This window comes from Salvia hispanica, chromosome 6 (assembly GCF_029641045.1).
Source record: "Salvia hispanica isolate PSC_SH4W2 chromosome 6, Shi_PSC_v1, whole genome shotgun sequence".
In the NCBI taxonomy this organism is placed as follows: Eukaryota; Viridiplantae; Streptophyta; class Magnoliopsida; order Lamiales; family Lamiaceae; genus Salvia; species Salvia hispanica.
Genome location: NC_142697.1, coordinates 36,241,643 through 36,265,979, shown reverse-complemented (window position 1 = coordinate 36,265,979; position 24,337 = coordinate 36,241,643). Strand labels below are relative to the sequence as shown.

At 40.6% G+C, this 24,337-nt stretch overlaps 3 protein-coding genes, 1 long non-coding RNA gene, 1 other non-coding gene and 1 pseudogene across 5 annotated transcripts; 3 read left to right on the top strand and 3 right to left on the bottom strand.

Moving 5' to 3' along the window:
- Window positions 1-2,963: 2,963 nt before the first annotated feature.
- On the bottom strand, window positions 2,964-5,205 carry LOC125208373 (uncharacterized). Its single transcript, XR_016132434.1, has 4 exons — window positions 5,077-5,205; window positions 4,716-4,988; window positions 4,349-4,565; window positions 2,964-3,241 (listed from the first exon to the last, which is right to left on the bottom strand). It is a non-coding gene; the product is annotated as an uncharacterized LOC125208373 (long non-coding RNA).
- Window positions 3,406-6,552, top strand: FRO8 (ferric reduction oxidase 8). Its single transcript, XM_048105990.2, has 8 exons — window positions 3,406-3,837; window positions 3,917-4,010; window positions 4,105-4,293; window positions 4,359-4,596; window positions 4,683-5,010; window positions 5,090-5,354; window positions 5,435-6,096; window positions 6,189-6,552. Exons 1-8 carry the CDS (start codon window positions 3,684-3,686, stop codon window positions 6,365-6,367), a joined length of 2,109 nt encoding a protein of 702 aa, XP_047961947.2. The 5' UTR covers window positions 3,406-3,683; the 3' UTR covers window positions 6,368-6,552.
- On the bottom strand, window positions 6,530-8,627 carry LOC148923740 (L-type lectin-domain containing receptor kinase S.1-like). The gene has a single exon (XM_089060251.1). The coding sequence runs from the start codon at window positions 8,607-8,609 to the stop codon at window positions 6,624-6,626; it is 1,986 nt and encodes a 661-aa protein (XP_088916377.1). The 5' UTR covers window positions 8,610-8,627; the 3' UTR covers window positions 6,530-6,623.
- A 7,637-nt stretch (window positions 8,628-16,264) lies between these two features.
- LOC148923738 (uncharacterized) lies at window positions 16,265-17,346 on the top strand (annotated as a pseudogene).
- On the bottom strand, window positions 16,732-16,838 carry LOC148923739 (small nucleolar RNA R71). Its single transcript, XR_016133086.1, has one exon. It is a non-coding gene; the product is annotated as a small nucleolar RNA R71 (small nucleolar RNA).
- A 5,815-nt stretch (window positions 17,347-23,161) lies between the features above and the next one.
- On the top strand, window positions 23,162-23,917 carry LOC148923737 (uncharacterized). The gene has a single exon (XM_089061598.1). The coding sequence runs from the start codon at window positions 23,162-23,164 to the stop codon at window positions 23,915-23,917; it is 756 nt and encodes a 251-aa protein (XP_088917724.1).
- Window positions 23,918-24,337: the final 420 nt, after the last annotated feature.

Genomic DNA, 24,337 nt, shown 5'->3' with positions numbered 1-24,337 from the left:
TAACTAGAGAATCAAGTTTAACTCCCAACCTCAGTTCATTTGTAATTTTCTATTACTTTTCATTTTTTTCTTTTCTATTTAATTCTGTTTTTATTTGTGATTGTATGATAATTATATAAATGAATATTTTAAAAAATAAATCAAATCTTTGCCAAATAATTTATGTTAGTTATTATATTTCTATATATATAAAACTTCCAAATATTTATCTTTTGTGTAGTTGTTATTTTCTTTTAAGTTGAAACTTTGCTAAAATATTTTTTGTTTTGTGTCAGGAATAATTTAATTATTACTCTAATAAGTAGTTGTGATATTTATATTTATACAAGACATTCACAACTTACGACTATATAAGGTATTCATAATTCACAAATTATCGATATAAAATATTCACAATTAATGAAATAGATGAACATGAATGGTCAAATTTTAGTGCTCTTAGTCTTTGCAATCGAATCAAAATTTCTGGATTCACCATTAACAACGACATACTCATTGAACAAAGATTGAGATTCCAAGTCATCGAGTCATCAGACTTAGGCTTGGCTGAAGCCCCCGAATTTGTACAGTGCAGAAGGGATTTTGTAAACTAAAGCCCCATGATAAAAAGAGAATAAATATCAAATATAATTATACAATAAATTATTTATCTATCTAAATGATATCCATTTGGAATATCGTGTTGCACTTAATATTATCCATGTCTAGGCAAATATGATGGGGAGCCAATTCATTTCATAGAGATGTATATGAACTAAACCTTGCATTTCTCAATAATGACATAAATGTCTGATCGAAAAAGATGAAATTGCTTCCAACCCATTCGAGGAATAAAGATACAAAACTTCTGCCAAACATAAAAGAACAATGTCAATTATGAACTTCTCAAAAATCTTAGGCATTATTATAAAAGGGAGAGATAGAGCTAGATGTAATTGAGAGAAAAACGATAATGTATGTTTTCATCACTATTTCACTTTATTTTTTAGCAACCATGATTGGAAAGATGGCTTCTTTTACATTTTCAATATTGGAGTCCACAAAAATCTTACAAACACAATGTCAATAATGTAAGAATCTTTTGGCTTCTTCTTTTGATAGTAGCCACACATGTATGTTTTCATCACTATTTCACTTTATTTTTAGCAACCATTATTGGAAAGATGGCTTCTTTTACATTTTCTTGAATCACTAAGAATGATACGTTTCGACCTTTGCCGCTAGAAAAAGCTTATTAAATAAGTAATGTAATGCAATAAGTTATAAGGGTCAACAATACTTTTTAATATCATGGTCGTCTCTCACACTTGACTTTATTTAGATTGTAACCCATCGAATTATCATGGAAATATTATTAGATCTATTAACAATATATTAGGATCGAATAATTTCGTGTATCACTATGACTTCGATTAGATATTTAGATTGTAACCAATCTAATTTTTACGGGAAATTGTTACTGTATTGTAACTAATACTCCTCCGTCCCCGATTAAGAGTCACACTTTGACCGGACACTGAGTTTTAAGAAATGTAAAGAAAAGTTGGTTAAAAAAGCTAGTGGAGTGTGTGATCCATTTTTTTATATTGGTTTTATAATAAAATGTGAGTGAATTGAGTTAGTGGAATGTGTGACCTACTTACTATTTATGGTAAAAATTAAGTGTGACTCTTAATTGGAGACGGACCGAAATAGAAAAATTTGACTCTTAATCGGGAACGGAGGGAGTATCTCTTTACAATGTTATTATGGTTATATCACTTAAAAAACTATTTTCATAAATTATCTTATAATTATTTTAGTTTGAGCAATTTAAATTAGCCGTGCGGTTCAAATTAATGATTTCATCTCGACCACTTTTGCTAATGTTGTTTATGGTTGAGATAAATTAGTAATACTACAAAATTCTAATCTAAATGTGTCAAAATGTGTTCAAATTCTAATCTAGACAAAGTATAAATTCTTGAACATATATTTTTGGTGTCAAAATATACATATTTACAGTGTGGAGGATGATAAGATATGATATGAATCGAATCATACCAAGGTAGTACTATATCTTAAATGGGAAAAAAGTTGGGCTTCACGCCAACCCCAACTGATCATGCGCAAACCAACTGATCCCGCTTCGTGATGATCGGCTGATGTTGCTCGACTGCATGCAGTCTTCATTTATCAATCATAACTCTCTTCGGAATTCGATCTTGCAAGATATCCACACGAATTTCTTTCGACGATGAATGCAACAGTAGTCTTAAAAGTTTGATTGAAAATAATCATTTTTGATATCATTGCATCTTTCATAGTAAAAATACAAATTTAAGATAAAATAGACAATTGGTGATGTGACGTAGATCCAATCAACAATTTGCTATAGTATAATTTATAGCAGTAGATATTCTAATAATGTTCACTGTAAAAAAGTTATTATAATAATCATTTATCACTAAAAATTATCCTAACTATGGAAAGACTCTCACAGTGTTCGATTATTAACTAATCAAAAGTTAATAGTCTTGCCTAATAGTAGGATATTTAGTTGTAGTTAATAATTGGTAAACTAAACAAAAACTTAAGAATTTCAATTGAGTAGATGTGGGGGAACCAATGGTGAGATATTAAAAAGTGAAATCGAGTACCTGGACTGATTCGTCAATGCACAAACGCATTATACTTGGCATAACCACCCAACATCAAAATTCATTATACTCCTATATATGATAGCTGGAGATTTTACTCAAGAAGCAATTTGCATAAAGAAGTTCACTCCAAAAGGCACAAGTAGACCACTTCTTGCATGTGTAACAAAGCTTTTCAACTTCTTTCTTCTCTCTCTTCACATGGAATTTCTTATAGATTTAAGTCATCATCAACAATCTTTTAGGCGACTTCCACACTCAATTATCTACTATTCCACTACTTGAAGAATCATATGAAACACACATATTTCATGTACTAAGTAATTAGATATAAAAATAATAATAATAACTACAAAAATTGAATTTTACCACAAGTAGCTCTTGGAAATATGTTGGCAATAGCCTCTATCAACGGATTGCTGTTGATAAAATGATTGTGTTACCCCAACCCTTGTATGATCTAAAAAAGACCCCCGTGTTTTCAAAATCTAAAAGTGCTATATCAAAACTTGATCCATCCATTTTTTGATCTAATGGATGCGATTTGGTCTCCAGCAGATGTGCATGTATGTAGAAGAAGATAGGTGCTTGTCAAAATCTTCCTACAGGAAAAGAGATTAGTGGGTAGGTTGGACCATTTCCACTACAAGAATGTTGGACCAATGATCTCAAAAGCAATCCGATTGAGAGGTCTTTCTATACATCAATTGATCTATATATGTATATCAAACTTCATAAAAAGAAGCAATATTATATATATCGTCATGCTTGCGTCACGGTGTGAAACAGAACAGTGTTTCCAGTCGCCATGGTCCATTATCTCCAGTCTTTGAACATAAAACCACAGTCCAAATTGGCATAATATTTGAGATGAAACTAAGGGAAATTATCACAAATATCCAATCACATATATGGTGCTGTCTCCATTGTGCAGCAATGCCTATCTCTCTCTTGAAATGGTGGTGGGGATTCTAGCAACTAGCATTTCTTACACAAGAACTATATAAGGTTGAACCAAGCCTTCAGTTATTAAAAACCCAAAAAATGACTAGGTTGTCTCTTCTAATACTCAAGCTGCTGCTGATATTCATATTTGCTGGTTGGGTGTCGCTATGGGTTCTCAAGCCAACTGAGTTCTGGACGAGGATATGGAAGGGCATGGAGGCAAAAGCATCAACCACAGCGTTTGGCTATAACGGTACATTTACTACTATTTTTTCAAGGTGTTTCTGTACAGGTAGAGCCTAAGTATGTTTTTGTATGATCAAATTGCACAGGTCTTGATTTTGTTGTCTTTACATTTCCTCTAATCGTTCTGTCTATAATCGGGTTCATCTACTTGGAACTGAAACGAGGCGAACCAGGAAATAGGTATATAGAACTCCCACAACTCACCAGCAACATTCAACCTTTCCTATTTCAATAATATTTCTACAGCTAAATATATAGTGACAATTTGATGCAGACTAGGAAGGAAAACTCCACTCACTGCTCTCTCTAATCCACTTTTGGTGAATCGATACATAGGTATTTTATCAGGAGCACAGATTCTAACTTCGTCTCTATTCATCATGCTCATCATCTGGACTTTCTATGTTCGTATCTCTAATGACCTCAAGAAGATGACGCCACTCAAATCGTTCAAACTTAGCCCGTAAGCATTCAATTTTTTTCAAAATAAAGAAGCTGGCTTGTAAAATCATCATTACCTGGTTTCAGATGGCAATATAAGCTCTTCAGAATGGCGACGCGCTGTGGCTTGTTATCAGAAGCCTGCCTCGCTCTGCTGCTTCTTCCCGTGCTACGAGGAATGTCCATATTCCGGTTTCTTGGTATCCAATTTGAGGCTTCGATCAGGTACCATGTCTGGCTCGGTTCTGCAATGATACTCTTCGCCACTTTACATGGCGGAGGCACCCTCTTCGTCTGGGGAATCAAACACAGAATCCAAGAAGAGGTAATTAACGATCACAAACATTGTTCAAACTAAAACTTTTTCTCACATTGCATGCGACAGTTGACAGTTATAAATCGATCAAACAGATGTGGAAGTGGCAGAAGAAAGGGCGTATATACCTTGCTGGAGAAATTGCTCTAGCCACGGCTTTTGTAATGGCTCTCACAGCACTTCCACAGATTAGAAGAAAATGGTTTCAAGTTTTTTACTACACTCATCATCTCTATGTAGTCTTCATTCTATTCTTCCTCTTCCACGGTGGAGACCGCCACTTCTACACAGTGTTCCCCGGAGTCTTCCTCTTCGCCTTGGATAAGCTCCTCCGTGTAGTGCAGTCAAGGCCAGAGACGTGCATTCTCTCTGCTCGAGTGTTTCCCTGCAAAGCAATAGAACTCACATTGCCAAAGGATCCAAGTTAGCAATCATCACTTCACCTTCGTCATTTTTGAAATTTCAAGAAACTACTTATAAAATCCATACCTGATTGCTGCAGGGTTGAAATATGCACCAACCAGTGTCGTCTTCCTCAATATACCGAGCATTTCCAAGCTGCAATGGCATCCGTTCAGCATAACTTCTAGCTCAAGCGTAGACGAGCACAGCATCTCAGTTATCGTAAAGAGCGAGGGGCAATGGACTAGTTCCCTCCACAGCAAGATCACTCATGCTGAAGAACAAGATTTGGAAGATGATCAAAGGGGATGCATCCCAGTTGCAGTCGAAGGTCCATACGGGCCTGCATCCATGGAGTTGTTAAGGTAAAATGCAATCCAGGATCAACTTAGCATAGGATTAAATTGCTCATTCTCAAATTCATCTCCATATTTATGATATTCAGGTACAATAACTTACTCTTGGTTGCTGGAGGGATTGGGGTGACACCGTTTCTCAGCATCCTTCGCGAATTAAGCTGTAGCACGAGCAGTGGCAGAAATGCATATCCAGATAGAATACATCTCATATACACTATAAAGAAGTCACAAGATTTATGCTTACTGGATCCAATACTCCCTCTGCTGTTAGATATCAAACAATTTCACACAAAACTCAGTGTATTCGTCACTAGGGAAAACCAAATTGGAACGACACTAAGAGACGTGCTCAACGACGTTCCTGAAGCACAAACAACGACTTTTAGCACTGCAGGCACCACTTATGCAGTTCATGGACCTGAAAGATTAGCATGGATGGCTGCTGTCACAGCCGTTTCGTCAGTCATGTTTCTCGTCTCTCTTGTTGTTTTCAACCATTTTGTTATAACACCGGCAGCAATTCAGAAGAATCCCTCCTCACAAACTGATCTCCTGCTTGTTTGCTCCTTTGCCATGGCAATCATATTCGCGGCTATAACGGCCATCACCCTACGGTGGAAGAGGGTAACGAACAAGCTACAGTTATTCTCCGATAAGCAAACCAAAGCTGTGAAACAGAGCTCACTTGAAGCTAGCATAGATCTTGATGAACATGATATTCATTTTGGAGGAAGACCAATATTTCAAGGTAACATACTAATTTGTCTATTTCACTGCAGAAATTAATGGAACACCGTGATCCTGCACCGCACACGGCCTAACTCATTCATGATTTAACAGATTTAATCTCAACATTCGCTAGAGAAACTGGTGGATCAGATATAGGAGTTTTCGTCTGTGGCCCTCAAGGGATGAAAGAATCTGTTGCCGTAGCTTGCAGACAACCCCGGGACTCACAGAGGAATGCTAAGGGAAAGAGGGCAAACTTCAGCTTTCATTCACTCAGTTTTACACTTTAGTTTGCACAATAACTGCAAAAATTAAATTTGAGGCCATATATTGTAACACTATAGTCTATAATAACACTAATAAGAGTGCAATAAGATAGTCTATAAGGAAATGTAGCAAAGCACTTAATAGTTCATAATTGGAAAAATTCTATCTATATGATACAACAACAATGGCAAGAACCACATATATTCAAGTCACACTCCAAAAACCACAACAAAACTACATATACATATCAAATACAAGATGCAAAATAAACATAGAGCTTCACACCTCATCTTGAGCCAGGAACCCTTTTTCTTGCTCATTTCCATCTTCATCTCTATCAATGATGCTCTGCACCGGAGTCAATCCCGACAGCATATCCCTTGGCTCCATTTCCACGCGTTCACCCAACAAAATCGCTGTCACTTCCTTCATAGTAGGCCTCCGGTTAGGATCAGGGTGACAACACGACAAACCCAGCTTCAACACAGCCTCCATCTCCCCCACCTCATACTCTCCCTTAATCCTCACGTCTGCCACCTCCAAGATCCTCCCTTCGACATATTTATGCCTTACCCATTCTATCAACACCTCCTGATCCTCGTCCTCCACCCTCGTCTCAATGGGCTTCCGCCCACACGCCACCTCCAAGACCACAATACCAAAGCTATAAACATCACTAGCTGCAGTCGGGGAAGCCAATGTCACCACCTCGGGTGCCAAGTACCCCAACGTCCCCACAACCCGTGTCGTGCTAGGCACCTGACCATGAGTGTACAGCTTCGCTAATCCAAAATCGCTTAGCCTCCCACGCAGATCATTGTCTAGCAACACGTTGCTCGACTTAATGTCTCTGTGAACCACCACCTGATCCCAACCATGATGAAGGTAGCTTAAACCTTCGGCAACATCTGCAAGAACCCTCTTCCTCCCCTCCCAACTCAACAACTTCTTCGGCTTGTCAAAGATCCAATTATTGAGGCTTCCATTAGGCATGAAGTCATACACAAGCATTAGCTCATTCCCCTTTCTACACCACCCCTTCAACTGCACTAGATTCTTGTGCTGCAGCCTCCCGATGCTTGATATCTCAGCCATGAACTCCCTCAACCCCTGCTTCGAGTCATGGTTCACACACTTCACTGCCATCTCCATGTTGTCTCCACCCAATGTAGCTTTGTAAACCTTCCCAAAACCACCCGATCCAAGGAGTTCCTTGCTCGAAAACTGCTTGGTAGCCACACTGAGCTCCTCGTAAGAATACTTATGGGGCCAATACTCCATCTCCCAATCCTCAATTTCATCTTCTTCATCCAAATTTCCCCTCTTCTTCCACCAAATCCAAGAAACCAACAATGCTGCAGCCACCACCGCCGCCACACACCCCACCGCGATCCCGGCAACTGCCCCTTTAGACAGCGAAGATCCCCCCAAGTTAACTGGCCGGAAAACCGGCAAACCGGTGGTGTTGATATCCCTAGCGATTCCTTCATCACTAAAACTCCAAGCTAACAGCCTCTGCACCTCAACCCACTCCGTTTTCGAAGCCGAAAACCCTACAAACATCTCCGGCGCGATGTAATCCGAAATCGCGGAACTCTTGTAATTAAGCAAAACCCTAGCCGGGCGGGGAATTCCAACTGGCGCAATTGTGACATTGATTTCATTTCCCGGTCCGTCAAATTCAATCCAAGCGTGAATATTCTGCCCATTTCTCATATCAAGCTCCACAAATTGGGAGGCAGAATCGTAATACCCAGCCAATCGCGTAGTCTCGGACAAAACGCTGTTCAAATCGACGCCGACGTGGTTCCCGTTGTCCTCGTTGAACTCCGTGTTCCGGCCGGTGTCGAATTCGACGGCGACGAGCGGCGCGACGGTGCGGGGAGGCGAGGAGAAGACGCCGAAGTACTGGCCGTTGACGACGCGGGGAGGGGTGGTGGTGTTGGAGAGGACGAAGGCGAGGCCGAAGCCGGGGCTGTCAGCGATTTGGGGCAAAATAGAGAAGACGAATTGGGTGGAGAAGGAGGTGGTGAGGTTGGTGCTGGTGGAATTGAGAGGACGGAAAGGGATTGTGAAAGGGAGGAAGGCGCGGCCGATTGAGTAGTCCTCGGAGTCGTTGGTGAAGCGGATGACGGGAGGGTCGATGCGGGCGTGGTTTACGAAGGTGAAATTGGTGGCGGCGGAGGCAGGGAAGGAGTTGAAGATGAAGTCGAGGCATGAGGATGGAGGCAGCAGGTATACTGCTGCAAGGAGAAGAAGAAACATTATTTTTGGGAATGGGAGTTTCTCATTTTTGACTTTATTTAAAGTCCAGCCTACCAAATTCTAATTCACATGCATTTCTAATCATTTCGATTAATATTTTTGGGAATGGGATTTTCTCATTTTTGGCAACAAGTTATTAATGATTCTTGATTAAAATCAAAATATATTGTATAATTTGAAAACTAAACTAAACAACGTATAGCCATCAATTTGTGAAGACGATTGTATTTACTAGTCAAACTCTAGCCATCATTCGAAATTATTTAACGTCATGTGGAAACATGTGAATATATTTTGTGACTATGTCAACAGAAATCACATTTTATCTTGCATGCCTATATTAGTTACTCCTTTTTAAGCTTTTGATTTCTTCCTTCTATGCCACTTCGGTCTAACACATCCTCAACTCCATCCCAAATCCAGGTTTCAAGTCCCCTCCACGTCACCATTCCCCTAAATTTGAATTTCAGACCACAACTCCTTTAACACCGCAGGTCCCAACTTGAGCCACAACTATTACAATTCCTAAAACTAGCGGCAATTGCCAGTTGTTAGCGTTAACGTAATCATCCATCTGTCGTTGGTTGCTGTTAAACCAATCCATAGAAACTGGAAATATTGAAATACAATAGGAATGAATATGAGTTTGAGTGGAAGAATGGTAGAATGGAAGAAAACAAGTGTATAGGCAAACAAAATTAAAAATAAAAATTCGAGGGGACTTGTAGCCCGGCCTGAACACAACTAACGCCGAGCCGGGACTCAGCCGATGCGGCACGAGCATCGCTAACGCCGGGCCGGGACGGACCGCTGGAGCGGCCCAGAGACGCAACTGTGGCCCCGGGACCGTCCCAGGCCATGCCTCTCCTCCGTGCGCCTCACCAGGGCCGGGACTCGCGAGTTGCGGCCCAGCCCACCCGCGTTGGGGATGCTCTTAAGGGCTCGTTCGGTGATTCTTAATTGGCCACAAATGGAATCAAATAAGTGCAATTAATGCGGTTCGATGTTCCGCAGATGATTATACATGGCCCTCGATATGACCAAGAGCCCGCACTATTCCTTTTGACTTTTGGCAGAAATAATTAATGCTTCCCACTTAATTTTGCATATCTGCTCCACTATAGTGGAAGCAGATTTGCGTGCAAGATTACCAAATTGACCAATGAATTTTTTATTTCCCCCATTCCCAAAGTGTTGTCATTTTGTAAGTACACTTCAACATACTTTCTCTAATTCAAAATTTTTAGATCTGGTATGGAATGTAAAGCTACTGTAACACTCTCTAATCCACGAGTTCTTTTTAGAATCAAACACTTCGTAATCCTCCTCACAACCAACCAAAGTATCTTATACTCTGAGCTGGCGGAGCAACCATTCATCGCCATCCCTACTACTACACGTGAAAGGTTAGCAATGAACTCCATTTTTGGCAAACTGAACGGAAGAAGAAAAATGTTGCTATGGGAAGTCTTGCAATTACAGCTTCAAAGAGGTCCTCCGGAAAATCTTTATAAATTTATTGCACACGATCGTCGCATCAGAAATTAGGAAGCCAGGAAAAGAGCAGGAAGGGGAGGTTGTTGCACGATCTGAGAGGCGTCTTCCTCGCGACGGAGATTGCACCGACGCCGAGGACGGTGCAGGATTTGTTGACCGGTAGCAGATCTGTGGCGGCATCGCCACTGAAGCTGACGAAGCTGCTTCTCCACGTCCGGCAATACGAGAAGGCTGCCTCTCGTTCGATCAAGCGACGAGAAGGAGGCGTGGCTGCCTTTTGCGCGTCTATATGTGATTGGGGTAGTCGTTGGAAATTGTAAAAAATGTCAGGGACATTATTGCCAATCCACTACCTGGTATATAGTCAACCACATCCACAAAGGAAAAAATTGATGCTCAATTAGTGTGAACCAAACGATGCCGAAGAATACCAATGTGGTGGGGTCACCCACATTCATCACTTACCACATTTATTTCTGCCAATGTTAAGGTCAGACACGTGTTCCAAGTTGTGAAGCTCCACGAGTTTTTCCTAAAAATATATCGGAAAATCAAGTTAATATAGGGTAATAATCTATTTTCAAATTTTACAGACGATAGTTTCAGCAAGAAGAATACCATCCCATTGTTGTGCATTTATCCTTTTTAGTCTCCCTGCACAGTAAAAAAATAACTTAATTTATTTTTCAGTGTTCATTTCTTTCAAGTGGGAGAAAATATTTCCATCGAAAACTTGTAGAAATATACATTGATCGCTATTCGCAACTTATTCATTATGAACATCGTTCAAAAAAAAAAAAAAACTCTTTATTGTAGAATTTGGAAGAATTAAAGTATCAACTTTATAAGCAAAAACCACCCAAGAGATTAGTTCTCGCATCTCCCTCGGTTTAAACAAGTTTTTCAACAAAGGACAATTATTGAACTAGTTATGTAATCATCAAACATATAATTTAGTACATATTACTTAGAATATATAGATCTAATGTTGTTCATCATAGATCTAGAATATTTTGTAGATCTTAGGATTTAAATCCAATAATCTCAATATTCAATCATCGATCTAGAACTTCATATCATAGATCCGAAAATAAAATCAAGAAAAACATAGATCCAACACATATTATAAACATATAACATGTAATTGCATGATTTATGAAAAACCCAAGTTTTTACACTAATATTTTCGAAAATTTCAATTTATCAAATACATAATCAGAGCCTAAAAATTGGCTCTGATACCAATTGTTGGGACTACCGCAGCGGAAGACACGGAAAACAAACATGCCCTTAACGGATCTATTTAGGTGATTATGCATTCGATTCCAATTTCATGCAAATAACATAGATCTATAGTTAAACACATCAAATAAACACATATACATGCTAACTTGATGTAGATCTTTATTGTTATCTCTTGATCCATCAAAGGATCGACGTTGCTAGCTGCACCACCCGGAGATCCTTGGTTTATCGATCACGAATCTTCCAATCTATTCCCTTGTCTTTGATTATTCATCCGTGTGGGCGGATCTCGAACAATCAACAATAGATTTGGTGAGATCTAGGAAGAACACCACACAAAACAATCTATCTCGATTCAATTCTATGGATTAGAATGAACAAGACAAAGCTAAACCAAAACCCTATATCTCCTTATTCTATTGGCTCAAAAATCGAGGCAAAAGGGAGAGAGAGAGACTGACTTATCGGCGGCTAGGGTTAGGGTTTTGAGTTGTGAATTGTGTCAATTGTGTAGTAGGGTTTCCACATCTCACCACTATTTATAAAAGACTTATTGGGCTAGAATGAGGATCCATGGAATGAAATAGATGTTGGGCTCACCCATTAGATAAATATCTAATTAAATCTAATCACCCATGATTTAATATATTATCAATGGAATATTATTTTGTTCCACTAAAGAATAATATTGCACTCCCATCTAAATCACCAAATTACAAATAACTTGAGTCTATTTTATTTTACAATATTTCCCGCGTTTAAGATTATCTTAATCCATCAATTTAATTATTTGTCTGCTATGTGACTTGAATTAAATTAATTCTCCAAAGAGTTTTCTAGTTTGAAACTTTATTTATTATTCGTGGAATAAATTCCAACTGCGCAGATTTCTGAATAATTAATTCCTTTTTCAAACACATCTTTGGGGATCACCCCTTAGGGATTTAATCATACCACACTTGGGCACGCGAATTCTATGAAATAATATTCCAATATATTCATGTTATTCAATTACTACCACCCAAGATGTCATGTTTGAGTTACGTACAAACTCTCCCATATTCATAACTCAAAGTGGCGTTTGATTAAATAAACAATATTGATATTAATTTCATAGACTAGAAAATATTAAACTTTCTGAAATATGTTCTTACAGTAGATAGCAATAAAGAATATATTTCGCATTAGATCCTTTCAATGTTTTACCACACCGGTGTTACTAATCTCTTCTTAGGTAAGAGAGAATTATCACAAACACCGCAACCATACCAATAGCTAGCCAAAGCCTATCTAGGTTGTGAATACGTTTTTCTTCTTACTAGATCCGGTCAAGTCCCCTACTGGTGAACACATGGAAGCCATCGTATTCCCCTACTTTAACCTTCTTAGTAAGAAGCCTTAGACTTGTTTATTATATTTCAATAATAAACCATTATATTATATTATTTATTCTCATAATTAGTAAACAAGTGGGTATACGTGCATGAGCTGACTGTACAAAGGCATGCACGCTCGAAGCATCTTTTAGTATACAAACCCCAACACTCTGTTAGATAATAGCTTCAAAATAGGAACATTTCGGTCGATATATCATCATTGTAATTGTCTTATCTTAAAAGCATATTTGAAGCATAACTCTAATATATGGATTTACTTGGCCAACAAGCAAACCTTTCGAATGAAAATTTCAACCACGCATACATTGTGTGATGTCTGTAATGAAATGGCTTCAAAGACAAGATCCTTTTGTTCATAGAGCATATTAATCTTTGTTGTCTCGTAGATGTTCATTTAAAGCTTAAATCTTTATATTTGGGTTTACTTAGCCAATAAGCAAACCATTTCAATCCAAATGACCTACAGACTTTCATTGTACGATCTCTGTTAGATAATAGCTTCAAAATAGGAACATTTCAGTCGATATATCATCATTGTAATTGTCTTATGTTAAAAGCTTATTTGAAGCATAACTCTTATATATGGGTTTACTTGACCAACAAGAAAACCTTTTGAAACCCTCCTCCTTCCCCTCCGACGCTGCTCCTTACCGCCAGCTAGAAGTCTTCATCGGAATCTTGGTAACATCATGGAGGAACATGGGGGATAAGCCCCCTTCGTCCCCGCTTGCTCTCTCGGAACCCCCCCTTCCCTCTCCCTCACCTCTCCCTCACCTCTCCCTCCCCTAAGGTCGTGTCCCGGAAAGGTCTGCTACGAAAACATGCTGCCAGAATGAAAATGGGAAGGTCACTCTCGCCCCGGTTTCTCGCAAGTTCCACGTCGAAACTGCCGGCGAAAAACCGGAAAATTATGGCAACAATCCTGAAGACCAGAGCCATTCGACAAAGACGTACCTACGGTCTGATCTCTGATTCCCAAATCACTCCGTAGGTAGGTGGCTCAACATCTAGGAGAGACGCCCGTAAGAAAGGAGGGGTCGAAAAGCGGAATAGCAGAATTGAACCAAAACAAGACATTCAAGAACCGGCCGGAAAGAAAGACGTAGAGGAAGAAGCCTTTGAGGATTTCCTTGAGCCTTTGAGGATTGCCTTGAGGATGATTCGAACCTTGAAAATGGAATGGATAGAGAAAAGGTAGATGTTTTGATGGGGGAAGAAACACCTTCAAAAAATGTCACGGAAGTTCCGGCAGGACCCTGCGCGATCTCGCTGGAATATTCGAATCAGAAGTCGGCGTCTGATGTCATAGGAACAAGGGAGTCAAGTGATTCCTTGACCGTTGCTACTGCAAGCAACACGACAGAGCCCATATCTCCTGCAGAGGGAGACAAACAAGTCTCTGAAGATTCTGCTGCAATTGGTACCTTTTTGAAAGAACAAGGCAAGAATACAAATGTTCTTTATAAGAGTTAACCTACCTTAGGTCCTTTTTTGGAAAGTGGAACAGAGAATCATCCAACCTCATCTCCTTGTCTAGAAATCTTCTGCGCAAAGTCATCTAGGGAGCTAGATGCGTCACAGCCGCTGCAGCCTCCAAGGAAGCAATACCAGAACAACAGCTCTGATGGTCGACCGAAATTCGGAGGAGTAATTGATGATTTCGACTCCAACTCCCCTCCCTTGGTAAGCAGCCTCGCCACCGCTACACGCACCAGTCTCAATAAGGATGCACAAATGGGTACTAGTCCGGCTCGAATGGAAGGAAATCCTAACTCAAACTGCATGGAGCTGATCTGCAACACGAGCGGCCCTCAGACGAAAGAAGGAGGTACGAAAACAACAACAACAAAAAATGTGACAAACTCATATTTTAGGCTTGTTTTATGGGTGATTAAAGAGTGCTTTTGATGGTTTAAGATGTTAAATACAAGTTTTTTTTCACCGCATATACACTAATTAGGTGAGTTGATGGGTTTGTCGTAGTTTTGTGATGAAAACAGGTTGAAACGAGCCGAAGCTGAAATTCGAGGAGTTCTCCAGGAGGAAAACCCGACCGGGTGTTTTCCATCTCTCGGAACACCCGGTCGGGTGTTTTGAAGTAGCCTTGTGGACTCCAGGAGGAAAACCCGACCGGGTGTTTTCCATTTCTCGAAAAACCCGGTCGGGTGTTTTGCAAAATAGCGGGCTTCGGGAAGAAAACCCGGTCGGGTGTTTTATCACCTACAAATCACCCGACCGGGTGTTTGCTAATTTGTCCTGATTTTCACTCCGAGTATAAAAGGGGTTCTAACTCAATTTAGAACCCTAACCTTCCCCACGACAAATTGAGAGAAAAAATCGAGAGATACAAGTCATTGAAGGCAAGGAGGCTTCCATCTTCAAGAGATTGAAGAAGAAAGATCCTCCCCAACATCAAGTCTACATTAGGGAGTTCTATTACCTTTTCTTACTATGTTTTCCTTTGAAGTTTTTGTATTTTCTTTTGTCTTAGCTTCCATTATGAGTAGCTAAGTTCTTATTAGGGATATTGGTGAAGTTTGTATGGAATTCATGGGCTAAATCTTGATTTATGCTTATCTATGTCTTATGTGATGGTTTTGTTGGTTGTTGTGCTTTTTCATTATCCAATTGATTAGCTACCAGTTTGATATGTCTTATTCTAATTATTGTCGTTGAAAGATGCTTAATTAGATAGTTAAATGATCAACAACTCCGTGCGTTGTATGTGCTCGAGAGAGACATAGCTAGAGAGAGGGCTTGGGTCCGTAGGTTGTAGGAGTTGGTTTCGAAGTGTAGGGAGGAGACTCCGACCTTAGAGGCCGATCAACGTGTTAGGTGCACCCGAGAGGGGGTCTAACCAATTAACCCGATCTTCCTAGCCACACATAAGACCATTTAGATGAGTATGATCCCTAGGTGAACACCCGTGATCCATACCAACGGATCAATATCCCTATCTTTCCAACTTGAGTGAAAACTATCCTTTTTCTTGTCTTAATTTCCTTTTGCTCTTACTTTCTTACTTGTTCTTTGATCTTAGTGTAGAAAAACCAAAAAAACCCCTTCTAATAGTCTAGATAGTGTTCTAAATTGCATCGTAGTACTCAAGCCGGCACTTAGTCTTCGAGGATCGATAATTTTAACTTGCCACATGCTACATACCCCCATATACTTGTGGGTGACATTTTGATTGCAAGTTTAGCACGAGTCAAGTTTTTGGCGCCGTTGCCGGGGACTAATTTGCTTTTTGTGTTTGATATTGTGATAAAATAGAGAATACTAGTTTAGACATTTACTTGCTTTATTTAGTTTAGTTTTCTAATTTAGCTCTAATTTTCCTTTGTTTCCTCTCTTGTGTTGTGTAGGTTTTTATGCTCACGCGCTCAAGGCATCTACCCTTTGAGCCGATTAATTTAGAGATAGAAGCTGCCAATAGAAGAAGAGGAGGACGAAGGAGGAGAGCACGAGCTCAACATCTAGTTGAGCCAATGGAAAATCCAAATGGGAACAACGAGGAAGTACCACCTCCACCTCCACCTCCCCTTAATCAAGACCAAATCATCCTCCAACTACAACAACAAATGGAGGAGATGAGAAGGGAAAGAGAGGAGGAAAGGAGAAGAGAGGCACCGGTTAGAAATGCATTTGGGAACGTTAATATCCCAATGCCACCCATTGATCCAAGAGTAAATGCCAACAATTTTGAGTTGAAGACGGCATTGATCCAATTTGTGGAGCAACGTGTTTTCTCGGGAAGGCCCACGGAGGATCCTAATATGCACTTAGCCAAATTCTTGGAGATTGCCAACACTACCAAGCTTAATGGGGTTCCCGAAGATACAATCAAGCTTAGGCTATTCCCTTTCTCATTGACGGGATATGCTAGAGATTGGTTTGATAACCTTGAGCCGGGCTCGGTTATAAGTTGGGACGACTTAGCCAAAAAGTTCTTGGAGAGGTTCTTCCCTCTTAGCTCTACTCTCAACCTACAAGCGGAGATCTCCCACTTTAAAATGAAGAGCCAAGAGTCTATGTTCGAAGCATGGGAGAGATTCAATGCTTTGTTGAAGAAGTGTCCTAACCATGGGTTGTCTCCGGGCCATCAAGTGAGCCTTTTCTATAATGGATGCTCGGAATTTATCAAAAGTCAACTAGACTTTGGTTCGGGGGGATCATTCTTGGACAAAGGGGTTGATGAGTGCAAGAAGATGCTTCAAAGGCTTGCATACACAAGAGTTGGAGCTCGGGTCGAGATGGCTCTATGCCGGTAGCTTCGGTTGTTGATTCGGATGCATTCAATCTCCTCAACCAACAAATGATGATTCTCAATCAAAAGGTGGATAGCATAAGTTTGGGGATGACACCCAATGTAGAGCCTCAACCTACCGTAGAGGATATTAATTATGTGCATCAAGGAGGAAATCAAAGGAACTTCTACAATTATCGCCCCAACAATGGGGGTGGTAATTATCGTCCATCCTTCAATACACATCCAAATCTTTCGTATGGGAATCCGAATAATGCTATTCAACCAAGTGGGGTTAACAATTCACCTAGCACTTCAAAGTCTTCAAGTGATGTTACCAATGAGCTTCTAAAAGCTTTGATGGAGAAGACCGATGGGATTATGGAACACTCTACCAAGAGGATTGATAAAGTTGAGACGGCGGTGGTAGAAGTTGCTACAAGAATGGGGGCCTTGGAGCACCAAATGAGTCAAATTGCTCAAACTGTGGGTCAAATTCATCAACTGGGGCAATTTCCAAGCAACACTATTCCTAACCCAAAAGAGTGCAAGGCCATTAATTTGAGGAGTGGAACAAGCTATGAGGGTCCCTCTATGCCCGAAAAGGAAGCTATTGTTCAACCCGAAGAAGAAGAGGAAATAGAGATGGAAACACCACCGGAGATCTCGCCTAAGGTTCAACCCGAGATAATTGTTCCTCCCAAACCCATGGAAGTTAAGCTTCCCTTTCCTCAAATGATACAAAAGAAGAAGAAGGATGAACAATTTTCAAGATTTTTGGATATCTTTAGGAAAGTTCAAATCAACATCCCTCTTGTTGAAGCACTTCAACAAATGCCGAGCTATGCAAAGTTCCTCAAGGATGTTGTCTCACAAAAGAGGAAATGGGGGCAATATGAGACGGTCAACTTAACGGAGAGTTGTAGTGCAATTATTCAAAAGAAGTTACCGGCCAAGAAGTCGGATCCGGGGAGCTTTACTATTGAGTGCACTATTGGAAATTGCTTTGTGGAGAATGCCTTGTGCGATTTAGGTGCTAGCATCAATCTTATGCCATTGTCCTTCTTCAACAAGTTGAATATTGGCAAGTTGAAGTCCACTAGCATTACTTTACAAATGGCCGATAGGTCTATATCATACCCCTCGGGCATAGTTGAAGATATTTTGGTGAGGGTGAATGACTTCATATTCCCCGTTGACTTTGTGGTGTTGGATATGGAAGAGGATAGAGTTGTACCTCTTATATTGGGGAGACCATTCCTTGCTACCGGGAAGGCCATGATAGATGTTTCAAAGGGAGAACTTACACTCCGCCTTAATGATGAGAGTGTGACATTTTCGATCTATTAGGCCTTGAAGAGGCATGATGTGGAACCGGGAGGAAGTCTTCAACATTGCAATGTTGTGACCGTGATGGATGAGTGTGTTGGAAGAGTGGCACCGGCCTCTTACTTGGATGATCAATTGGAGAGATGCATTTCTCACTCTATTTATTCTTCTCACTCTCTTGATATTTTAGATGTTAACCTTGAGTTGTTGGAATTTGTAGGTGCTTTGGACTCGGCTAAGGAGATTCCTAGATCACGTCGTCCACAATTTCTACCTCTTAGGGATGAAAGTGAAGATAGCAAGGAAGAAGTAGAAAGCAAGAAGATTGAGTTGAAGCCACTACCATCACACTTGCAATATGCCTTCCTTGGAGAGAATGATACCTTTCCGGTAATTGTATCATCTTCCCTCTCTAGTTCCGAGTTAGATAAGTTGTTGAGAGTTCTTAGAAAGCACAAGAGTGCTATTGGGTGGTCCATATCGGACATTAAGGGAATAAGCCCAACCATTTGCATGCATAGGATTCACTTAGAAGAGGGGTACAAGCCTAAGGTACAAAACCAAAGGCGATTAAATCCTATTATGCAAGATGTTGTTAGAAAAGAAGTGTTGAAATGGTTAGATGCCGGGATCATTTATGCTATATCCGATAGTGAGTGGGTGAGTCCTACTCAAGTGGTAGCCAAAAAGGGGGGTACTACCGTGGTAAAAGGGAAAAATGATGAGTTGATAGCAACTAGAGTGGTGTCCGGATGGAGAGTTTGCATTGACTATCGTACTTTAAATTCGGCTACTAGGAAAGACCATTTTCCCCTCCCTTTTATTGATCAAATGTTGGATAGGCTAGCCGGACATGAGTATTATTGTTTTCTTGATGGATACTCGGGTTATAACCAAATTTTGATAGCCCCCGAGGATCAACATAAGTCCGCTTTTGTGTGTCCCTACGGTGTGTATGCATATAGAAGAATGTCTTTTGGGCTTTGTAATGCCCCGGCTACTTTTCAAAGATGCATGATGTCTATTTTTCATGATATGGTTGAGGACATTATGGAGGTTTTTATGGATGACTTCTCTGTTTTTGGCATGACATATGATATGTGCTTGGATAATCTAACCAAGGTTTTGCAGAGATGTGAGGAGACCAATCTAGTTCTCAATTGGGAGAAGTGCCATTTTATGGTTAGAGATGGGATCGTGTTAGGGCACAAAATTTCATCCGAGGGACTTGAAGTGGATAGAGCCAAGATAGCGGCCATTGAGCAATTGCCACCTCCTTCTAGTGAGAAGGCCGTGAGGAGCTTCCTAGGCCATGCGGGGTTCTATAGGCGTTTCATCAAAGATTTTTCACATATTGCTAGACCTCTTTGTCATTTACTAGCTAAAGATGTAAAATTTGATTTCACTCTTGAATGTGTGCAGGCGTTTGAGAAGCTCAAAGCGGCATTGGTGAGCGCTCCAATATTGATCTTTCCCGATTGGTCACAACCCTTTGAGATCATGTGTGATGCAAGTGATGTAGCGGTAGGCTCGGCTTTGGGGCAAAAGAGAGACAAGTTATTCCGGGTGATATACTATGCTAGTAGAACATTGGACTCGGCTCAAGTTAACTACACCACTACCGAGAAGGAAATGCTTGCGGTGGTCTACTCATTTGACAAGTTCCGCCCTTATCTCATTGGGGCCAAGACTATTGTCTTCACCGACCATGCCGCCATCCGTCATCTTTTTGCAAAACAAGATGCGAAACCAAGACTTATAAGATGGATCTTGCTTCTTCAAGAATTTGATTTTGAGATCCGAGATAGAAAAGGGTGTGAGAACGTAGTGGCGGATCATCTATCAAGATTGGAACATGCTAGTGAAGAAGAGAAGTTGAAATTGGTCATAAATGAAGAATTCCCGGATGAACACTTGTTCTATGTGGCTCAAGGCAAGGTGGCATGGTATGCTAACATAGTGAATTATCTTGTTGTTAAGGTAGTTCCGGATGGGCTCACGGATTATGCAAAGAAGAAGTTCTTCCATGATGTGAAGTTCTATTTTTGGGATGAGCCTTGCCTCTTTAGAAGATGTGCCGACATGGTAATTAGAAGATGTGCTCCTCAAGAGGAATGAGAATCCATTATTATGCATTGTCACTCCGCACCAAGTGGGGGACATTTTGGAGCAAACCGAACCGCGATGAAGGTGCTTCAAAGCGGCCTTTATTGGCCAAGTATCTATGGAGATTGCCAAAAGTTCGTGATGCAATGCAATGAGTGCCAAAGGACCGGGGGGGTGTCAAAGAAGAAAGAAATGCCTATGACCCCTATTGTGGAAGTTGAGTTGTTTGATGTTTGGGGGATCGATTTCATGGGCCCCTTTCCATCATCATGTGGCTATCAATATATTCTCTTGGCGGTGGACTATGTGTCTAGATGGGTAGAGGCTATTCCTACCCACACCAATGATTCTAAGGTTGTGATTAAGTTTGTCCAAAAGAATATCTTCACAAGATTTGGCACCCCACGAGCCCTAATTAGTGATGGAGGTTCCCATTTCAATAATCGATGGTTGGCAAGTGTGCTTACTAGATATGGAGTGAAGCATAGAGTAACAACACCCTACCACCCTCAAGCTAATGGTCAAACCGAGTTAGCCAACCGGGAGGTGAAGCAAGTCCTAGAGAAGACGGTGAACACAAATCGAAGGGATTGGTCACTTAAACTTGATGATGCATTGTGGGCATATAGGACGGCTTATAAGACACCCATTGGGATGTCGCCATATCAATTGGTATTTGGAAAGTCGTGCCACCTTCCGGTAGAGATGGAGCATCGCTCATATTGGGGTGTGAAGAAATTGAACTTGGATTTCTTGAAGGCCGGAAAGGAAAGAATGTTTCACCTCAATTTGCTAGAAGAATTTAGGAATTAGGCTTATGTCAATTCCTCTATTTACAAGGCAAGGTTGAAGACCTATCACGACAAGATGATTGAAAAGAGAGAGTTCTCCCCGGGGGATGCGGTACTACTCTACAATCATAGATTGAGGTTCTTCCCGGGCAAGCTCAAGTCTAAATGGTCGGGGCCATTCACTATAAAAAATGTGATGACCAATGGAACAATGGAGCTTATTGGGGCCGATGGAAGTACTTTCATGGCGAATGGCCACAACATTAAAAGGTTCTACACAAGGGAGCAACAAGATGAGGTATTCGTGGTGACCTTAACCGAATGATGAAAGCTTGAAGACCGTCGGGCAAACGACGTTAAACAATTGCGCTATGGGGGAGGCAACCCCTAGTAGGTACAATTTTATTTTGTGTCAATGTGTTTTTCTCTCATTTTTTTTTTGGGTTTGTTTTTGTTTTAGAGTGTTGGAACAGGAAAATGGAAACGAAAGAGTGAAAATTGGAAGGAACGAAAAAAACAGGGTTCAAGTAAAGAGAAAACTCGACCGGGTGTTTTCCATTTTCTGGAAAACCCGGTCGGGTGTTTAGGATAAGCAAGCGGGAGTCCAGAGAGAAAACCCGACCGGGTGTTTTCCATTTCTCGGAAAACCCGGTCGGGTGTTTTGCAGAAGGGTCGTGTTCCAAGAAGAAAACCCGACCGGGTGTTTCTAATTTCCGAATCACCCGGTCGGGTGTTTTGCTCGCGTATATATAGCTGGAGAAAGAGAAAACCCGGCAGAATCACCCGACGCGAACCCTAGCTCCCCAAATTTCGAATTTCGGTGAATTCCTCTCAATTTCTCCCTTCTAATCTCACTTCTACACTCCAATATCTCTTCTACTTCATCTTTTACACATTTTAAACCATTTAAGTGGTGGAATTTTGTGAAAACAAGGCAAGAAGCTAATTTTCGAGTTCTACTTCAATTAAACCCCAAAGGTATGAATTTCTCCCTCTATTTTTCTTTACCCATAGATAATTGTTGAATATTGAGTGATTTATGGAAGATTATGATGATTTTGGTGCATAATCTTGGGTTTTAGACGATTAAGAGTGGATTTGTTGTAGAATTGCTAGAATGGGTGAGAATTTAGAACTTGTTTGCATAATGTGAAGTTGAATGTGTTGATGTGTTGCTTTATTGGACATTGTTGATCATTTGTTTCATGTTGATGAAGAGTTGTGATGGTAGAAAGATAAGACAATGAATGGATGGTGTAGTTGTGAGTGATATTGGTTTGAATTGTTAACAATTGTGATTGATTGGTTTTAGGGGAGAATTTGGCTACAAGCATGAGGATTGATGATGATTTTTGTGATATGATGAAGTAAAATTTTTGAGCTTTGCATGTTAGAACAAGAATAGAATGAATTTGTGCATCTCTTGAGCTTAAAGTGTAATTTTATGCTTAGTTTCTTTTGTTATATACTTTGATTGTTGATATATAAGCAATTATTTGGAGGTGATGCCTACTCTTGTGTTTTTAAATGTTTAGTTTGATGATAGAGAGTAGAGAAAAGTACTCCATGGTGTTAACTTGTGTATGTTAGCCTTTGAGCTAAGTTTGGGGGAGTACTTTTACTTTGATGGGTTGATAGATTCTTCTAGGTTTTGATTACATTGCAATTTAATACTTGGCATTTGTAGGTACAATGGTCCTTTCAGCGTCAGCATGTTCGGTCGCCCTAAGAACTGCAGAAGAGCGGACTAAATGGAAGGTTTTGGCCCGACAGGATTACAGGGTTGCGAGACAACCTTGCTGGGCACTTTTGCACAATTTGGGCCTCCTTCAATGCTTTGATGAACTATGTAACGTGGGGGAACTCAACGGAATCTTCACAAGGGAGATTGTTTCCTACCATCGTCTCACTCTCGAGTTTTTAACCACATTGGTGGTACAGATGCGAGGAAGGAATATTGTGGCCATAAGGTTCCGATTAAGGAACAATGAATACGAGCTATCAATGCAAGAGCTTAAGGAGATTTATGGGATCACTACGGATGAGTATGACATGCCGATGGAGTTCAAAAACAGTAGATTCTGGAACGACATCACTCTTGAGACAGAGAGGTTCAAGGCTGCCCGGGCCAAGAGCTCCATGATCCGTAATCCAGTTCTCCGGATGATTCAGAAGGCCTGCAATAATCACCCTTTTGCACGTACCGAAACAGGGAGTGTACAAAAAGATGAGCTGTTTTTGTTATGGTGCCTTGTACACAAAAGGCCAATGAATATGGCTCACTATATTGTGAAGAACTTAGAGCGAGCATCGAGGAGGAGTACAGGGACTATATGTTGCGGTGCTGTGGTAGGCGCAATTGCGCGCCACTTGGAGGTGGACATGAGGGGATTTGAGCATGATATAGGATCTACGGTTATGGATATTGAAATACTCCGGAGATCACATGATCTTGGAGTAGATGGAGGCCAGGCCTTTTTCTTGCAGAGGTTGAAGGATCACTTTCTTCTCCCGGACCCCATCAACACGTACATCAATGGCGCCGTAGAGAAGAGGAACTGGAAGATGAATTCCCCAATCCACCAAGCTATCGCATCCCGATATCCAAATAAAAGATTTGAAGAGGTTGATCCGGATGAGTATGAAGAGCTTGATCACGCGGAATTTCCTGAGGCAGATCCTTCTCCAGCAAACTGAGCCAAGATGAAAAAGAACTCGGCCGAATATATCCTCCTTGTGAGGATAGAGGAGGACTACTGGAAGCAAAAAACAGCAGTGAAATGGGCGGTCGAAGGAGAGAGAAATACTAAATTCTTCCATGGATGAATTAAGCAAAAGCGGACTAAAGCTCGAATAGACGTGATCAAGGAGGGCCACAAGGAGATAAGCGACGAGGGAGAAATCAGAGCATCGACAGCTTCCTTCTTCCATGAGCTGCTCATTTATGAAGGAGAATCAACCACATAGCCGGATTTATCAATTCTCTGAAGTCTTCCGGCTGACACAAACCTGGATTGCTGTAGACCTCACACAGAAGGGGGGCTGAAGGGGTTGGCAGCGGAAGCATACATAAATCGATTACATAATATACCTAATCTATTTAGTCGATTATTTAGA